Here is a 16,427-nt window from a genome sequence, read left to right as displayed (position 1 = left end):
ATATGGAGTTATGTCACGTGTTACTTGTGGTATGAAATTACAAAAGTTTACAACGTTTACAATATTCCACTGGCTTTATTTGTGGTGATGTACAGTAGCTGCGGTTGTAAATATCATTACATACATATTCAAGGAGAGAAATCCATTAAAGCTGTGAAAACAGTCCTGAGAGTGTCTGATAGTCCATTGTACAATCTGTCCAGATGTGTACACTTCAATGTAAATCCAAATTGTAACTCTTCAATGTCAGTCAAAGTCAACTTCTGATCTTATTCGTTCACATGACTCTAAATGTAACTATAACACTATCAACACATCCGTAGTTTGAACGTTTGTCAAGGACGACGAAGCGTATCTTTCCACTGGCGTTGAGTGCAGACAGGGTAGGCCCCAGTTGCTTCAGGTATTCTGACTTGTAAGCCTCCGTGGAGATGTTCAGGACCATGAAGCCACCTGGAAGACAAAACAATGACCTATGTACAGTAGCAACTCTCCTGAGGATACCCCTGGTACTGGCAATCGCAATCTGTTGACTCGTTGTTAAAGAGATGGCGGCAACAAGCCCCAATTCTGTGTGTCCCTTGATATTTGTAGGCTATACAATATCTCACCTAACTAAAGGGGACTCTGTGCCCAAATGAAGAGGTTTCTATGTGCTTTCAAAACAAGGGAATTGTAATTTGTATGTGTCGTCAAATCAAAGGAGACATGTTTCACAGAAAACGGAGGCACATTGCCCCACCCTCCCTCTCCCTCCCTCCATATGTCAGAGAGACTGCCACCTACCTGGTTTGATCCACTTGACGATGTCCGGTATGATTGTGTGGTCAAGATTGTGCTCATGAAATGATCCGCAGGTCATGACGCAGTCATATGTATCTGGAAACGAAAGACCGGAGGTTCATCGTATATAGTGCCATGCCCCCTTCCCCAAGTTTGTCAAGACACTACAATAAAAAACCTGGCTATAAACAACAAGGACCAATACGGGAGGCTCTTCCCCAGGACGGACAATGCAAGAATAATGGCTGGAGCAAAATCATATACCACACAGCTGTCCTGCCCCAACGCCAACATAGCAACGCAGAGCTGTAATGCGGTGAATCTAAACCTCTCTATCCATGAGCCCATCATGTCCTGATGGTTGAGACATTGTCTCAATAGTTTGATATGACAGTGCATATAAGGGACGCAGCCTGTTACAGTGGAGACAAGGGCTACAGTGGTAATACAGACTAATATATCCTGCTTCATTTGCTGCCACTCACTCTCAGCAATGCTGATCTCCTCCAAGCCGACCACACACTGGATCAAGTTCTGATAAACTCCTCTCTTGGCCGCAACCTCTAACATCCTTGGGTTCCCCTCGATGGCATCGATGTTGGTAAAGCCATACTCCTTCAGCTGCAATCAGATTTGATTAAGTCTACATTTAGATTACTCAAAGAGTATTCAATATAACCCCTTCCCGAAAACCCAAAACTGTGCGATTGCTCCTAGCATAGACTTCACTGAATTAGTATTTGGCTAAAAATCGAGGAATGACGTACGCTCATTCCGGCTTTCCGGTTGTCCTTTTGTCTTCATTAACAGTTTCGAGGTGGATGAAATTATACACCTCGGAACCTTACTCCGTGCAAATCAGATACGGGAAAAGAAAACTTTGACAATCAGGTTACAAAGACACTTTGTGAAATAATACGACGGCGGCCAAGTCTCTCCTGACAGGGAACTGCTTCTTACAAGTAAGAATCATAGTAGGCCCGACCAGAGACCGCTGGACGTACTGTCTCATCAAGTCTCCTTTCCCGAGGCCTATATCAGTTGCTTACCTTTTCCCCGAGACGTCCTGGCCCAGATTGCAGATCTAACACCATGGCTCCTTTATTGAAATGAAGGACGCTGTCCACTGCCTCCGATGTGTTCTTCCAGCCTTTGTAATCAGTGATGTCAAGAGTCTGAAATGAAATTAAGCTTTATATACAACCAAGGGACGATCAACGTGCCACCTGCAACGGATGAGAAATATCCGCGGCGACGCGCCAATCTTCGAGACCATGAGATTTGTCTACTTATTGCGTTGATGTCAGGTGGAAAACAAAAACTTCAGCCAACGTGAAAGACTGTGCTTGTGTGACGACAGCGAAGTTAAAGGAGATTCTGAAAGGAATGTCCGATCAATCGATACACCAGGATCTGAACCCTGGCGTCTGAATGGACATCGCATAGACATCGTATAGAGTAGTTGTGCATGTCTTGGGCGTGTCTTTTGTCTGACGTAGCAAGAACTACCACTGCCCCAGGAGTAAACCATTTTGGGTCTTTATTGTCGTCTTCGGCAGCGAAAACAGACGTGGCTGCTCCATCTAAAGACCAGTAACGTTGTCCTCCAGCTCTCAATTTGCCTACGATACTGTGCCTAAGTATGACAGTGAACGGTTGGGCCTCCCCGACAGCATTCTGAAGTTCAGGAATGTGTGTGAGGGGATCAGGCGGATACGACTGACGACTATGCTTTTTTATGATGTCCCGACAGTGAAGACTAAACATGGTTGTACCATCCACCGTCGTATCATACAACTCACCCTGGAAAAATTGGGTCCCCATTTCCCGATGTACTTTATATAAGCTCGCTCTGTCTCTGCTCTGAGGTCCACTGGTTCCCGTGCTGCCATCGTAGTACTACTCTCCATTGCTTCCCAGTCGCTTGGATCGGGTGGTCCTTCCAACGGGCCGAGCCGTCCTCCGAAATGATGAGACCGTGGAGTTGGGGCACACATCACGATAGGCTGTTACACAAACTGAAAAAACGGCCTGTAAGAAGTCTCAACGATCAATACTGTCTCCTATAGTTTTCACCCATACGCTGCAAAAAGACCCCCGAGCTTTCGACAGATATATACAGCGAGAGTAAAATCGACCAAGAGCCGTTATGACCTGGATTGAATCCTCGTACCACCGTAACACAAATAAACGCGTCTGAATGTGACGTCCCTTCAAATGCGACGACTTGGTTTGTCCATGTTATTGTCCCTTTCAGTTGAGAAAGGACGACATTAGCAGATCGATATTGATATGTCACATGCTGAGATGAATTCAATCAGCCATTGACGTGGTTGCTAAGGTACTGTAAACATTGGAAGAATATAAACAGATTGATATATAACGGGCAGTCATGCAAATATGGCACACCACCCTTCTGCAGGACAGCTTGACAATGTTTGTTCACTGAAAGGAGATGTGATTTTTACATGGGCTTTATCATATACCATTCAAAAGTGTGATCAGGCGCGACAGCGAACATAACATAGCGTTTGCACAACCAGGTGATATATACCACGTTTTCAAAATCAGATTGTTAGTTTCAGTTGAAACTTATAGGTTTTTCTCATCATTCTGAATTATGTATCCCGAAATAGCTTATGTTCCCATACAACCCATGATTAAAAAGGAGAAATTTGTGATTTGGCTTCAGTCACAAAATGTAACTGAATGACATTAACTCAACCAGTATTGGTCGGACAGCTGTTGTTTTTCTTATCCATTTTCCCCCAAGTCAATAGTGACAATAATACAATAAGATTGTTTGGCCATGATGAAGTAATGAGCGATGTTGATAAAAAAACAGGAACGCATCGGTTTCATTCAGCTAGACGTGTCCGCCAAATCCTTTGCGCTGGAAAATCCTGTCGTTCGGAAGAGGTATCCCGTACGCGTTCCCCAGACTACGGCTGGGGATGAGAAGGGCTAACCCTGGTCCCGGGGACGGGTTAACCATTTCCCCCGGCTGCTATAGCTATGTGACAAGATGAAGGCTGTACTCACCGGAAGAGGGAAATAACGAGACAATCACATCCAGTCCGAATATCTCCAGTGCAAACAAGAGACAGTTTGTCTTCTCAGGTCGAAGTTGTATTGACGCGAGATTGGTGATCACGTATATGGATAGATGGCAGCATTTTCGATTAAAGGGGTGGTGTACCCGCCGGCGGTTGTCATCATAGCAGCCCCACGGCATCCTGAATTTCCCTTAAAATGTAGCCGGGCTATATGGCCAAGCTTACTTACGATGAATATTTATATCGGTCGAATCCTCAAGTCAGGCCATTCTAGGCAGCATCAAGGTATGACAGGGCTTGATAGCACTACTTATCTCAGCCATCTTTCGGATGCGGAAAGAACAACATGTATATGTATCACAGCGTGATACATTTTATTTCTCAAACATTCCCCGGTGGGATTCGAACCAGCGCAAAAAGAAAAACCAAACAGACCAGACCACAGACCATGCACTGAGCTACCGAAGGACAATTGAAATGCAGAGAGCGGTAGCCGGTACATATTCAGCACGGTGCTCATGACGTGACGAGCGCGGAAGTATCAGATTTGTTCCTTTGGGCATTTCTACCTTTAAGTGTCAATCCATCAAATAACTTTTATGCTAGAACGAGGAAATTTCTGTTTTTTCACCGCAACGAGCCTGTGTATTTTACCGTCGCTCCATATTGTTACCTGCAGAAATGACTTTCGGCCAATGAGAGAGTAGTGCATCATATCTCTTCTGGATCTGCCCTCCCTAAACAGCTCGCCATATTGCTAGGGAGTGCACCAAGCCTTTGCTGGATGTGCCACTGCCATGCCCCTTCACTATGCGTACTCTGTCTGATCTAGATGTGTACTCTCCCAACGTAGTGCACCATGTTTCTACAGGGATGACATTGTCTCCCCCTTAGGAAAAATATGTCTCATTTTCACATGGTGAATACCTGATCATTTTCATAAAGGGATTGCATGAAATCAGAAAACAGACCTGATGAGACAGCAGACAGCAGATACTGCAACAACCATACCATAATATGCTGCCACAACCAGACCCGATAATACAGCATATGCTGTCACAACCAGACCTGATAGACAGGAGATGCTGGCACAATTGCAACCAGACCTGATGAGATTGCAGATACTGTCACAACCAGACCTGGCGAGATAAAAAAATGCTGTTACACCCAGAGCCAAGGACAGCACGAGCAGATCCACAACTGATAATCCATCTCAAAGCAAACCAATGAACGAGCTCGATAGCAAAGATTACTTCGGAGCAATCCTCAACAGTTCATGTGACCAGGCCAATAGGAAGGATAGAGGCCCAAGTCTGAGTGCCCTTAATTTTCGATAGCTTGAAAGCAATTAGCAACACTATCAATCATGTGTTCCAGAGATGCGGTTATAGCCTATGTTATCATGTCAGGGGATTTTTTTCAGAATCACTGTACCTCGTGCTGGAGGTTATATTAAAATGCCATTCGATGAACCCAAAAAGAAGTCCAAACCTACATATGCCAAGTTTTCCCACAATGTCATGGTCCCCATCCGAAAACCCGGGTGCACATTCCACATGGGGTCTGGGTGTGCAAAATTGGGGTCCACATTTGCCCACTTGCCCATATACATTAGCCATTATAGGGCCCATAAATTTTGCTATCTGGGATGGGAAATTGAGCCTGGGAAAATTTCAAATAAGTCACATAGTCCTTATAGGCCTATTAACGGGGGACTTTAGGCAGAGAGGGCCAGGGGCTCATTTGGCCATAGGCCTAATTAATCCCTCGTATATACAAAGCGTGAATCATTTCGATCTACTGTGAGATGTGAGAGACCCCTCTTGGCGACTCTGTGTAACTTTATCTTGCCTGCCTAGCTGCTGCCTATATTGTCCCTTTAAATAAGCCGTAGAAATCTGGGAATCCCCATTTTCTAATTATATTCATGCTTTATGATAATTGATGACGTTCAATCATGTTCACGTGAACAGCGAATGCGCTTGTCTAGCTCCACGCACAGAAATGGGCTCATACGTTTTACACGAATTGCGCATGCGTAAACAATAATTCTTAGGCTGGAGGTTGGAAATTGAAATCTTGGGGAATCCCAAAAATATTTTTCCTTTTGGAAGTCCTCACAATCATTTTGCCCGGATTTTTCCAGATATCCGCAATTTTATAAAACGAAGCCTTCCCAAATTTGACCTTATTGGTCTTGAACATTTGTAGCAACCAGAGAGTAGTTTATTTGAGACGTACATTTGTGTTATTTGTGTACTTTTGTCGAAATAATTTCGACGCCATTTTTTAGGCGGACACCAACAATATTGTTCAACACTCAAGTGCACAGTGCACTGCACTAGGGTTAACCCTTTGAGCGTGAGCTACACAGCTGCTTGGATAATTCAACACTTTTAACCATGGATGGTTCAAATTTATCATCATCGGTAGTCTCTGACTGTTGCGCTGAAGAACCTATGGGAGTCGGCCATGTTCGGCAATCGTTAGGTCAACTCGAATTAAAAGACACACTCCACGTTGATTCATTTGTTGTAATCCCCAGAAGCGAGTGCCATTCTCGTGATAAGATTGCGATAGATCCTGTTCTTACACGCATTCAAAAGAAAATTGGAACGGACTCTGGGTTCACACAGTCGATTTGCACGACGAGTTTAGACTCTGCCTACGGTGACAGCATCACGTCACTCCGATCGGTTGGTTCAAGCATTGACAGTTCTTTAAAGGTGAAACAGTCAATGCCACTTGAACCGTTGACAGAAACGGTGACGAAAGGACTTGATGAAGATTGTTTTGATGAAGGCATCGAGGAGGATGTTGCTGTGGGGGAATCTGGTGAAAGAGCTGTTCTTTGCAATTTCGACGAGGCCGTACCGTGTCCTAATGATTATGGGACACTTGAGAAGAACCAAGATGGAGATACGTAAGTGTCTGATCAGACTGATGGATGAAAATGTAATTGATTACTCTTTCAGAATTTGAGGTGCGAGACGGTGTCCTTGGACATGAAATAAGAGCCAAGGACTGACATCAGTGACAAGGACCAACAGATGAAAACTAACTGAATGTCTTTTGCAGGTTCTGAAGTATTTCTTTACTGTGGATGAATGAATCTTGGGGACTTCATCTTTATAACAACCTAACCTAGGATTGAAATCCTACTTGATTATCTGACTGACTGGTAATGATGATGTACCGGTGGATGAATATCCCTAAGTCACATTGTCATCATTGAATGAAAGCCAAGCTTAGAGATGTCCTGACTTCATGACTTTCCTTCAACCAACATTTGTTCAATTTCATGAGCGAGGGGCATCTTTTTGTCTTTTTTTCAATGTTGACAAAATAGTTTATCTTTTCTTAGTTTTCACTCAAACCAACTTTAGGTATGGCTTCTGTTCTTATCCAAGGCAACAAAAAAGGGTTTTTCAATACCTATTGGGATTAGCAAAAAATTCCCCACCCGCAATAGCATTTGAGTCATGAACCACTCACAGTGTAACCTGAGTCATAGCAACTCAAAACACCACCAAAGGTGTTGTTTAGTTGGCTAACACTGGTTGCCAAAAACTTGGGGAATCCCCAGTGGCAAACTTCCAACAGGACTTCAAAATCGTGGCCAGCTGACTTGTGATTAAATTGGCAAGTCTTTGTGCAATAACAATAAGGCCCTGATAATTGGCTGTTCCAACAATTATGTAAACCCTGATCCTGGCCTTGAGCAGTTTGCTTGAACATGATTGACCCTGTTATGAACATTCAAAGAGAAAGCCAACCTGTATTAGTTATCACGTGCATAAAATCAAAAATGATGACAAAATACATACCATTTGTAATCTGGCTAAAAACGAAAATATTTGTTAGATATTTTTAATAATCTTTAGCCCTTCTCTTTCCAGCATTCTACATCTGAACATCATCTACATGCTGACGCAACGAGCGTTCGAGATAATTTCAAAAGTCTCGAACCGAGACTGTCTCAATCTTGAGAACCATATGATGCAAACTCCCCTGATACTGGCAGCCCTTACGAAACAAACGAAAGTCATCCGTCGCCTCATGGTGGCAGGAGCAGACATTGAAAAGACGGATCGTCATGGTGATACAGCACTCCATGTGGCGAGCCGGAATGGCGATTTACAAATGGTGAAGCAGATCACAAAGCCAATTTCTGCCGAAGAAGTGCGAATGTACCCTTGCAAGTACCCGACGCGTGTGCAGAGAATACCTCAGGACTTGAATGCCAGGAACTATGATGGTGAGTGTGACAATCTCGTCAGAAAGCAACATACGTCTTGAAGAGTGCGGCACTGTGATGAGCTGCATCACGTTGCTGATGGTTGGAAATGAAGCAGTCTATTAACTACATCTAATATGCCCATGCTTCTTCGCATAAAACATTGATGAAAAGTTTGAATATCAAATAATATGTTTGAGCAACAACGGCTGACAGCTGCTGAGAAATGTTGGTAGAAGTGTTGGATACTGCAAAGACTCATTACAAACAAGTGGAAACATGTCTGCTTGTGCCCTTATCACACCATGTATAGATCCTCGTCAATGTTCTTAATCATTTTTATTTTCTGCTACCCTTTTAGGTTTAACCCCATTCCACCTTGCAACAATAGAAGGTCATCTTGACGTCATGGCGGAGCTGGCTCGTCTTGATGCTGACGTTGATGCTCAGGTAAGGCAAACATCAATTAACATATGGGCCAGAAGTTTTCCTCGGTATCATTTGGCTTAACGGGTGAAAGGCCAGCATGCTCAGTTGATCACGCTATGAACTTCAACAAAACACCAGGAACAGGAACATCACAAAGCCTGATGAAAGCTTGATTTTATTAAGAGTTGATAAGAGTTATTAATTTGATATGAGTTTGATCTTCAGCAGGGGAACTCGTGGCTACAGAACCTTTTGCCACCACATTCACACTGGGTAAAAACAGTTCAGGTTCAAATTGAATGGCTGCAAAAACATGGCATTTTCAAGAGTTAACATTTTGTTTGAAGTCCAGAACACCCCTGTCCTTTCAATGCTGTACTTGTCTTGATTTCATTATCATAATATATCTGCTCTATTTCTTCCAGGAGGGGCGAAATGGAAAACGGGCAATCCACCTGGCAGTTGAATTAAACAATGAAAGCACCATACGCCATCTGGTGGAAGAGTGTGCAGTTGATATCGATGCAACGACATTCTACAACCTGTCACCAGTGATGTTGGCCAATGAAAAGCGGTTCCATCGTGTCGTCGAGTATTTAGTCCAGTGTGGTGCCGATCATTCTGACCTTGATTGTTCGGAGTTGGAAGACGACAGTGATGCTTCGGAAGATATTGAGGTATGCTCACACTTTCATTGTTTAGATATCTCTAATCGTGGCAGTCGTTATCATCAAGAAACAATGCCAATGGATGTGTGGGTGTTTTGAAGAGGCAGCTGTACCATAATCATGGATGCGCATACAATTTACTAACAAAAGAACAAGAGAACTAGGGCAGATAACAGAGCCACTGAACCCATGAGACGGGGAAGACAACGTGTGCCCTGGTAGACAGATTAGGCACTAGATACCTCAAGTGTTGTCTAAACTAGACATGAACAGTTCTGATGCAAAAGCCTCTAAAAGTCATTTCGAACAAAATTAAAATTGAACCTTAACACTAAAGCATTTCAAATTATGTTGAAATTCATGTAAAAAGTTGACGTACAGTAAATTTGCGTTTGCCTGATAAGACTTGACATGGATTAAGTCACTTTTGCATCTGAACACTATTCTCAAATGATTACTGACACTAACTGTGATATTCCCCAATGCTGGTTCATAAGGGGCTTCTTTGTATGAAAGTTTTGATGTCTTGCACATCGTTTCCTATACATTTACTAGTATCTGTTTCGATTGGTAGTTGCATCTGTATATTTGCTTTATTTATTTTAGAATTTGATTCTGCTTGTCGGAACTTATTTAGTGGTCATATTAACCAGTGTCATGTTATAATAAAGGCATTCATACATGTATAATCAAGTGTCTTTTCAAAGTTAATTCCCCAGCCAAGAACATAAAAATGGCTGACTTTACAGTGTACAATGTTGATGGGCGTGATATTTTTTGTTTATTACATGTTTCTTTTCCCCCAGCCTGGTTTATTCTAACCGGTACACTCATGGCATTGTCCCATAACCTATGAGGCCCTGGGACCTCGCTTTTATCTGACATAAGTGATTGTTGGAGGTTTTCATGCCAGACTGGTCAGGGACCAGGAAGTCAGGTGGGGTCCTGGAGAGTCCCGCATAATCATTGACAAGTTGGTTCAGTAGCTTCACTTTGGGTTATGTGGACTGAGAGGGCAGAGGGGAAGACCCAGCGGCCATTTGATTGCAGATTATAAACCTGGAAAGCTTTTATGGTGAACAATACAGTTGGATCAAAGAAGTTGCAAGAACATTTTGAGCCTTTAATCTCGATGTTACGATTCGGCAACTTACAAGTAATTGTACTTTTGATACTGGTTTAAAAGATGATTTTCTATTTGGATCTTCTGTCATGGCAGTGAGCCTTCTAACCTCGAGTGCCTGATTAAACTTGAGATACTAGGCATTTGAGAGATTCCTGATACATGTATTATACTCTGAATTATCAAAGTTGGATTTCCCCAGCCATCTATTCGCCATGAGTTTGGCATGTTTTAAGTACATGATTTCCTCTATGTTCAAGCTGAATTTCCTTCAGTCAATACTTGTGGCATTACGGACTCATGACTCATTTTAGAAATGAAGGTAAAAAATGTATGTTTTAGTAAGAAATGTTATTTGTAGTCGAATGAAATGGCCTGTGGGGTGGGGGGATTCCAACTTGTGAAAGTGGTGCAATTAGAAATAACTGAATGATTGCCATTGTTCTTTGGCAGTTAACAGGCCATCGGTGAAGTCCATAAATATCGTTGGCCTTTGATAGCAGACTTGGGAGTACCTATGCTTAAGAATATTTGATAGCATGATTGAATCTGGAAGTGACATCTCGATTAGAGGGCCATTTACACAATGAACTTTAGAACCGCATTCAATCAGATCCACTTTCATTTTAACCTCATCCCAAGATATATGACACACTACAGTCTGGGGAAATTTGGTCTATTCAACCAATGAAGTCCATTCATCTTTAATGCTTGATCCGTCTTCTTTTTCAACTGTGTCATTCCATGCTGGAACTCGTCTTTACCAAGTTTGCTTTCTGATTAGGCTTGGGAGCTATGACAGCTGTTGTTATGGCCATCCCTTGTCACAGCTGTTCAGTGGGCTGTGAACAGTTGTCATAAATTCAAGCTATGTCCTGTTTTGATTTGAGGGAGTTGAAATTGGGGATTCCACAACAAACTTTTTGTTTACGTGTTCAAACCTGATTCTTGTTGTCAACCTTCACTTTGAGCTTATGGCCTGGGAAGTTGTCCTTGTCACTGTTATCTAGATCCTTATCCTGTCATTTCTGTTGGCTATCAATTACATCACTTATCAGTTTGGAAAACCCTTTGCATATTTCAGAATTCAAATATCTGCATTTAGTAAAATGACTTTCCTTCTTGGAATCGTACAAGTCTCATTAGAAGGGTTGGCTTGAAACCAACTAACACTAACAGGGAAGTCAACTAATTTCCAATTGCTAATTTTGGAATTACCAATAGATCATAGACCAAATAATGTTATATTTGCGAGACTTAGTTGAACTTGGGGATTTTTTGTTTCATACCCATGACTTCAGGTCTCAAGAAGTTCTGAGAAGGGAAGTTTTCTTGTGTATTTTACTCATTGTGGGGAATTTTCATATTTCATGGGCTCACAATGCTTGTCACATCCTTCATTTTGTACTCCGACCTTTCAAACTTTGGCAAAGAGCATAGATCATGAGATGCTCAGATCACTTGTCCACCAATCATTGAGACCATAAAAGTGGTTGGTCAATTGGTGATCCAGTCATTGCCAGTGGTTTGACAGGTTTTGACTATTGGAGAACAAAGACTATCGAAAAAGGAACTGTCATATTGACTGCAGCACAGGAGTTTGAGGCAAAAAGTGCTAATAAGAACAAGATATTTGACTGTAAATTCCATGACCTTTTCATACGAAAAAAACCCATTTCACACCCTGTGATTCAGCTCTTTCCTGAAACATGATCAATACTTCTACAGAAATACAACAAATACATGTGTGGGTGGGTTCACTAGCTAGAATAGCTGGGGGATTCCCAAGATGAAAACTTGTGGCGTACTTTCATAACTATGACATTTATGGTGTGTACTTGTGTTACATGAATAAACACGTTTGAACTACCCTGGAGCTGATAGCATAGAGCCAATAGTGCCTGCCATAATGAAATGCATGCCATTCCAGAATAAATGCATTTATCAAAACCACTTATTCCTCCCTAAATAAAACTGATGCAACTAACTGCATTTGCTTGAAAGTCCCAAATTTTCCATTTGCATCATGGGGAACTCTCACTTTCCATAATCATTTAAACTTAAAAAAGTGCTACGGTTATATGTCAGTGTTGGTTTGGCAAATGTGGATTCCATGAATGCTGTCAAATAATAATGCGATTATGTAAATCTTAGTCGCTTGGCAAAAAGCCAAGTGCTTTCAGTTTCAGACAACACCCCACACTGCAAAATTGTAGTCTAGAAAGCTGAACGTCAATATGAAATGACCAACTGCCAACTGAATCTGGTTCAAATATTCAAATTGTCCTACTAAGGTATCCAGGGTAGTTCAGAATTACCCTGGCAGTTTTGCACAATGTGAAAGGTTAAGTGGATCTTTCGTTTTGTAACTTTCCAGTCCTTTCTATCTTGCCAAATGAATTCCCTGGCCAAAACCCAAGTGGAAAAGTTACCCTATCACTTTTTCTAATCTTAACATCCAGGTTTTTAGTTGGGAAATCCTGTTTGGCAGCAGTCGATGCAGTGAAGATTGCCACAGACAATTTGATGATGTTCCAGTATTTCATATCTGACTAAAGTTCCCTTTCCAGGTTGTCTCGTATCCCGACTACTGCTACTAAACTGGTGTAGTAGAAGAACGACCGCATCAGTTTTCATTTGCTCTAAAATTGGTGATTGAAAATATCCAACGTTTTTTTTTTGCAGATGTTTGATGATTTCATGATCAACGGTGAGCTGGTCCAGTCTTGAACCATTGGAGCAATGTCATATTGGCAAGAGAGAGTAGTGGTAGAAGAGGGCTCACTAGACACCATGGGGTGATGGGTGCCCTCATAGAGAGTGTGAAACCATTCCCGAGAGAAGATGGTGGAAAGACATGTCTCCAGGGCGACATGGAGGTGTGTGGACAGTACCAGGAAATAATCAGATTTGTTTTCGCTGGAGATTAACGGAATTTTGCGATTTTTCTGAGAGTGACTTGGCCAATATGGGTGTGCTGCTGCATGTGATATAAAAAAAGAAAAGCCACATGCCTACTTCATTTGGGCTGCGAAGCGTTTTTGACATTAGTAAGACAGGATTAGTACCTAGTCGGTATGGCGATATCCTTAGGTACTGGTTATACTTCTTTAAGGCCTTTGAATCAACACCACAGTCAACAGAAGTTGGAACGATCTAAGTGTCATTACCAGACTTTGTATCCGGTTATGCCATCACCAAGGTATACTTGTATCCAGATGCTAAGTCTGGATATTCGGTTCAAATTTCTCCTGACTGCAGTGCTGATTCAATGTTGAAAATACTAGTCTTGGTTCCACTACAGGGTTTAGATCCGTTTCTATCGCATCCGCATCAGGTCCGAACTTAGCTTAGTCCGGACTAACGAATGTGGTGCAGTTCGACTACAGGATTGGTAAGTTAACAGGTACGGCTACAGGCGGCGCCACTCTATGCGCGTTAGGTGTTGTTTTGACAGAACCAACACTTCCGCTCATGTGCAATACGTTCACATTGACACGCCACCTGTAGCCGTACTTAGTAACTTCATCTTAATCCGGACTAATGCGGTTCCATTACAGGTAATTTCTGCTTTAGATCCGGGTCTATTCTAAGTTCGGCTTAAATCCGCTTGTCCTATCCGCACTTAATAAGACCGGTCTTAGTGAGAGCCGGACTTGTTTAGTCCGGACTAGCTGTAATGGAATCACAACTAATTCGGATGTAGTCCGCACTTTCCTGTAGTGGAACCGCAACTACTATGAGTCCCCTCACAGAATCGGAGGCAGTGTTTGCAATAAAATATCTTTGAAATTGAATTTGGAATTCACGGATTTAGTTCAGTTAATCTCCAGCTATATTGTCTGAGTTGAGTGACTGCCAAACACTTCAGATCCTGGTCAAATTTCCTGGCTTGTCTAAAAGCAGTTTTGAAGAACTCGTAAGACATTTTATCAGATGAGAAAACTAAAGGTTTGATCTGTATCAGTGATGTAAACCTATAAGAGTGGGTTGAATCACCACACATTGGTAGGGAATAGCCTTTAACTACGCATACATGTGTACGTTTAGAATGTGCTATCATTATACTGGTCTGTCCGAGCTTTCTCATAAACCACTCCTGTCATGTATCGTTCACAAGTCGATTGTTCACAGAGCATCACCAACAAGCAAGAAACTTTGAAGACCGGTCAGTCGAGTATCCGGTTTAAATACAAGTATGATATCAGCATGGTTTACCATAGGTTCTCTATTGTGACGGTTGGTACCATGCAGTTTTAACATACTCATGTCCGGGCGATCATTCAAAGGAAACAGTTACGTGTTATTCAGCTTCATCACGTGATTTCGAAATCAATGTTGGGCTCTACATAATCTTATGTAGTGGTTGGTGGATGTAGTCGGTCATGGTACCTGGTGTGGTATGAATATTTAGTTCTTATAGTATTTCTTTTGATGTTTGTTGGAATGTCATTATTAGTCATTAAGTGTAGTAGACATGAGGCTTTTATCACATTGGATTCGTGGGAAGTAGTAGCATACGCTATGAAGCCAAAGTAGGGGGGTTTTTCAGTTACTCATTTTGGACAAAAGTGCATATAAAAGTTTAAGAACTCTATTTTGATTGCATTAACCCTGCTACTGTTTCTGTTCTGACAAATTGTCACTATTCCCTGTACCGTGAACATCCTGACAGCAAGGTTATTGTGTTCGTGTTGAAATATTGAAAGCACAAAATAATAAAAAAGTAAGTCCGCTTGGGCAAAACCAGTCTTCATTTTCTCATACAAGTGCAATATCGTGAGACAAGTACAATATTATAAATTTATGCGATGCACACATCAGAAATAAGTCGATTAAAAACACTTGTTGGATAGTCATGGAGTTACATTATCAAGTCACTCGTGTTTTGAGCAATGTGAAAAGTTCTACAATGTACACTTAAACAGGGTTATTCCAGGGGGCCTACATTTTCAATTATGGAAGATTTGCAAATTTGTAAATAATTTTGCTAGTTATATTGGCTACATATTCATTGGTTGATATTTTGTCTTGGTTTTCACCAAAAATAAATATAAGACAGTAAAATAGTCCACAATACGTTGTACTATTGTTTATTTCAATTGAAAAGCTGCTGAGTTGTGTTTCAGTTCCAGTTCAACTGGCATTGAAGTCATAGCAATGCTTTCATCCTAGGAGACGAGGGGCATCCAAATACGCTAAGGTAGCCATAATCGGACTCCAAGATTCTGAAGTTGCCACTTTCAACCAATGACTTACTTAGTTCTGTTGGTCTCTGGTGCTTGGACATACAGGTTGGCCAGGACCTCAAGCAAGAGGGACGTATACACATGTATATAGGATTTGGATAGCATGCCCTCATACAAACAAGTGCCAGCTAAGGACAATTCTTTGCAGCTGGCGATGGTCTTCTCAAAACTAGCCTCAACGCTTCATGTGCACGCCCATCTCACCATGCAACTAGGAAGGTCATAGGAAACACTCGGGATAAAAAAATCCAGTGCATTGCATCAGAATGATTTATGACGTCTTCATATACCTTTTTTCTTTCAAAATTTTCCGACGCGTCTTTGTTAAGGAAGAGACATACCATCTACTTCTGAAGTGTTCTCCATTCGAAGTTCAATATCAAGATCGTAAAAAGTGTGATTTATAGCTTTCGAATCTGTAGAAAGTAAGGTGGGGATTTCCCAATTTTACAGCTAGGAACTTCCATTATGGATTTTTATTGAGCTATATTGCCCTGGGAGATTCATAATATTTACTGGGTGATCAACAGATTCTTGGAAACGTCTGTGTGGTCTGGAGTTGCTGGGTACGGAGATAGTGAAAGAGGACTTGGCTCGAGTTGCTGGGGTCGATTGTTTGGGGGTAGAGTAGCTTGAGATACTGGCCACAGTGGGACCACCGCACACAATATTTTCATGTCCCCAGTTACCTGCTATCTCAAGCTATTGTACCTCGTACAATCATCAACACCAACACACACACGTTGGCACACCTACCCGGTGACGCACACACCCACCAGCTCATCATCAATGCACTCTACTTTCAGGGCCTCCCACCCTGAATGTGTCGGACCGAGATGGTATATAGTCACACCAACGCAGCACTCTACCAGCCCAACCTGA

General features: G+C 42.0%; 2 protein-coding genes across 2 annotated transcripts; one reads left to right on the top strand and one right to left on the bottom strand.

Annotated features, from left to right (window-relative positions):
• Nucleotides 1-55: 55 nt before the first annotated feature.
• Nucleotides 56-3,930, bottom strand: LOC135485146 (uncharacterized). Its single transcript, XM_064766914.1, has 6 exons — nt 3,826-3,930; nt 2,586-2,801; nt 1,833-1,958; nt 1,269-1,404; nt 787-879; nt 56-453 (listed from the first exon to the last, which is right to left on the bottom strand). Exons 2-6 carry the CDS (start codon nt 2,778-2,780, stop codon nt 278-280), a joined length of 726 nt encoding a protein of 241 aa, XP_064622984.1. The 5' UTR covers nt 2,781-2,801; nt 3,826-3,930; the 3' UTR covers nt 56-277.
• A 2,005-nt stretch (nt 3,931-5,935) lies between these two features.
• Nucleotides 5,936-15,373, top strand: LOC135485142 (NF-kappa-B inhibitor alpha-like). The gene is made up of 5 exons (XM_064766910.1): nt 5,936-6,762; nt 7,739-8,097; nt 8,438-8,526; nt 8,931-9,182; nt 12,982-15,373. Exons 1-5 carry the CDS (start codon nt 6,242-6,244, stop codon nt 13,024-13,026), a joined length of 1,266 nt encoding a protein of 421 aa, XP_064622980.1. The 5' UTR covers nt 5,936-6,241; the 3' UTR covers nt 13,027-15,373.
• Nucleotides 15,374-16,427: the final 1,054 nt, after the last annotated feature.

The sequence above is a fragment of the Lineus longissimus genome, chromosome 3 (assembly GCF_910592395.1).
Source record: "Lineus longissimus chromosome 3, tnLinLong1.2, whole genome shotgun sequence".
NCBI lineage: Eukaryota > Metazoa > Nemertea > Pilidiophora > Heteronemertea > Lineidae > Lineus > Lineus longissimus.
The sequence above is the reverse complement of the archived record's forward strand: the minus strand, read 5'-3'. Positions and strand labels throughout refer to the sequence as shown.